Source organism: Corapipo altera, unplaced genomic scaffold, assembly GCF_003945725.1.
Source record: "Corapipo altera isolate COAL_440 unplaced genomic scaffold, ASM394572v1 42043, whole genome shotgun sequence".
In the NCBI taxonomy this organism is placed as follows: domain Eukaryota; kingdom Metazoa; phylum Chordata; class Aves; order Passeriformes; family Pipridae; genus Corapipo; species Corapipo altera.
In genome coordinates this window covers 1-1,659 of record NW_020890491.1, presented here as the reverse complement: position 1 = coordinate 1,659, position 1,659 = coordinate 1, and the positions used below count along the sequence as shown (strand labels likewise).

At 37.7% G+C, this 1,659-nt stretch overlaps 1 protein-coding gene across 1 annotated transcript; it reads left to right on the top strand.

Moving 5' to 3' along the window:
• Window positions 1–209: 209 nt before the first annotated feature.
• LOC113942420 (sodium channel protein type 5 subunit alpha-like) lies at window positions 210–1,639 on the top strand (the record flags this gene model as incomplete). Its single annotated transcript, XM_027633551.1, has 2 exons — window positions 210–428; window positions 1,187–1,639. Coding segments are annotated over exons 1-2 (672 nt in total), but the record flags the coding sequence as incomplete, so codon positions are not given.
• Between the last annotated feature and the right edge of the window lie 20 nt (window positions 1,640–1,659).

The following is a 1,659-nucleotide window of genomic DNA, read 5'->3' as shown; positions in this document are numbered from 1 at the left end:
TCTGGTTTTTATGTGGGCTGTGCTGTCTGGGCTGTGTTTGACCTTACCTTTTTTTCTTGTGTTTTATTTTACAGATCAGGATCTTCAAATTGGCAAAGTATTGGCCAACCTTAAATACTCTTATGAAAATAATTCTGAACTCATCTAGTGCTGTGACTAACCTCACTCTGGTTTTGTGTATCACTGTAGTTATTTTTACTGTACTAGGAATGCAGCTTCTGGGCAGTGATTATGAAACAAAATTCCAAAAAATAAGCACCAATGGGGAGTTACGCTGGCATATGAAGGATTTCTATCATTCAGTCCTGATTGTATTCCGAATCTTATGTGGAGAATGGATTGAAATGATGTGGGAATGTATGGAAGTGGCTGGAAAACAGAAATGTATTGCCATTTTCTTGCTAGTCCTGGTGATAGGAAACCTGGTGGTGAGTTTTAAGCTGATTCTCAGTCCCTACTGAATGCATCCAGTTACACTGGCAACTGAGTTTTTCAGAGGCAAACTTTATCATTTCAAGAGTATTCACACTATTCTCTTTTCTGGATGTCACTTGACATGTTTTTTTTCTATCTTTCTTTTTTTTTTTTACTTCTTCCCTGTCTTTCTCTTTCTCACAGAAGAGGTAGAGGCAATACAAAAATATTCCCTCTACCTGCAGTATAGAAGTGCAGTGCTTCTGATAATGTGGTGTCTGATGTCTTCATCTTTTGTGTTGGTAGGATCCAATAACCAAACTGTTCAGTGCTTTTAATGCTTATCAACTTGTCCTTCTATTATCAAGAGTTTACCACACCCAGATTTTCTGGTTTGTATGACATATAGTAGATGGAATGTAAATGTACTGGAAGACAAAATCTTTTTCATCTGCTTGGTTTATTGGTCTATACCAGAACCTTTTGAATGGTGGTGTTATTAAAATTCATCTTTGCTGTTTTTCAACATATCTATCTCCTCATACATTATGGACATCAGAGCAGGTGAAAATATATTTGATATACCCAAACCCTCACTTCCTTCCTTTCTCTCCTGCCATTCCTTCCAGAAGGGGCCAGATCGTACTATAACAATATTGCAATACAAAAGTAAATAATTTCATGGCAGTGGTTGATGAAAGCAAGACTGAGGTTTTCTGAAGTGACTTTTCTGTTAGCAGTGGTGTCTCCAACTTACTTTAATTATTTCAAGGTGCTCAACTTGTTCGTTGCCCTGCTGCTGAATTTGTTGGATACTGACAGCTCAAGAGGACAAGAGGAATCTGGAGAAAGGACTAAATGTCAGATTACCCTTGCACAGATTCACCAGGGCCTGAAGTCTTTGAAAGACAGAATTCTGGATCCTTGTGGTAGAAAAATGAAAGGAAGCCTCAGAAAAGCAGACAAAAAGAAGACTTCCGAAGAAATTTCTGGCAAAAACATAGAGGATAATAATTATGCCATGACAGATGTTGGAAAATACATAGACAACAATTGCTTTGGCACAGAGTATTACCATAATGAAGAGCATTCCTCAATATCAAGGAAATATGAAGATCTTTCCAGCAGTCACAGTACCTGTGTTCCCATTGAAGCAGCAGAGAGTTACAGTGACAAAAGTGATGATGAGCACATTGTGTTCACAGAAACAGAACACAGAAAACAGGTAAGAACTATTCACATTTA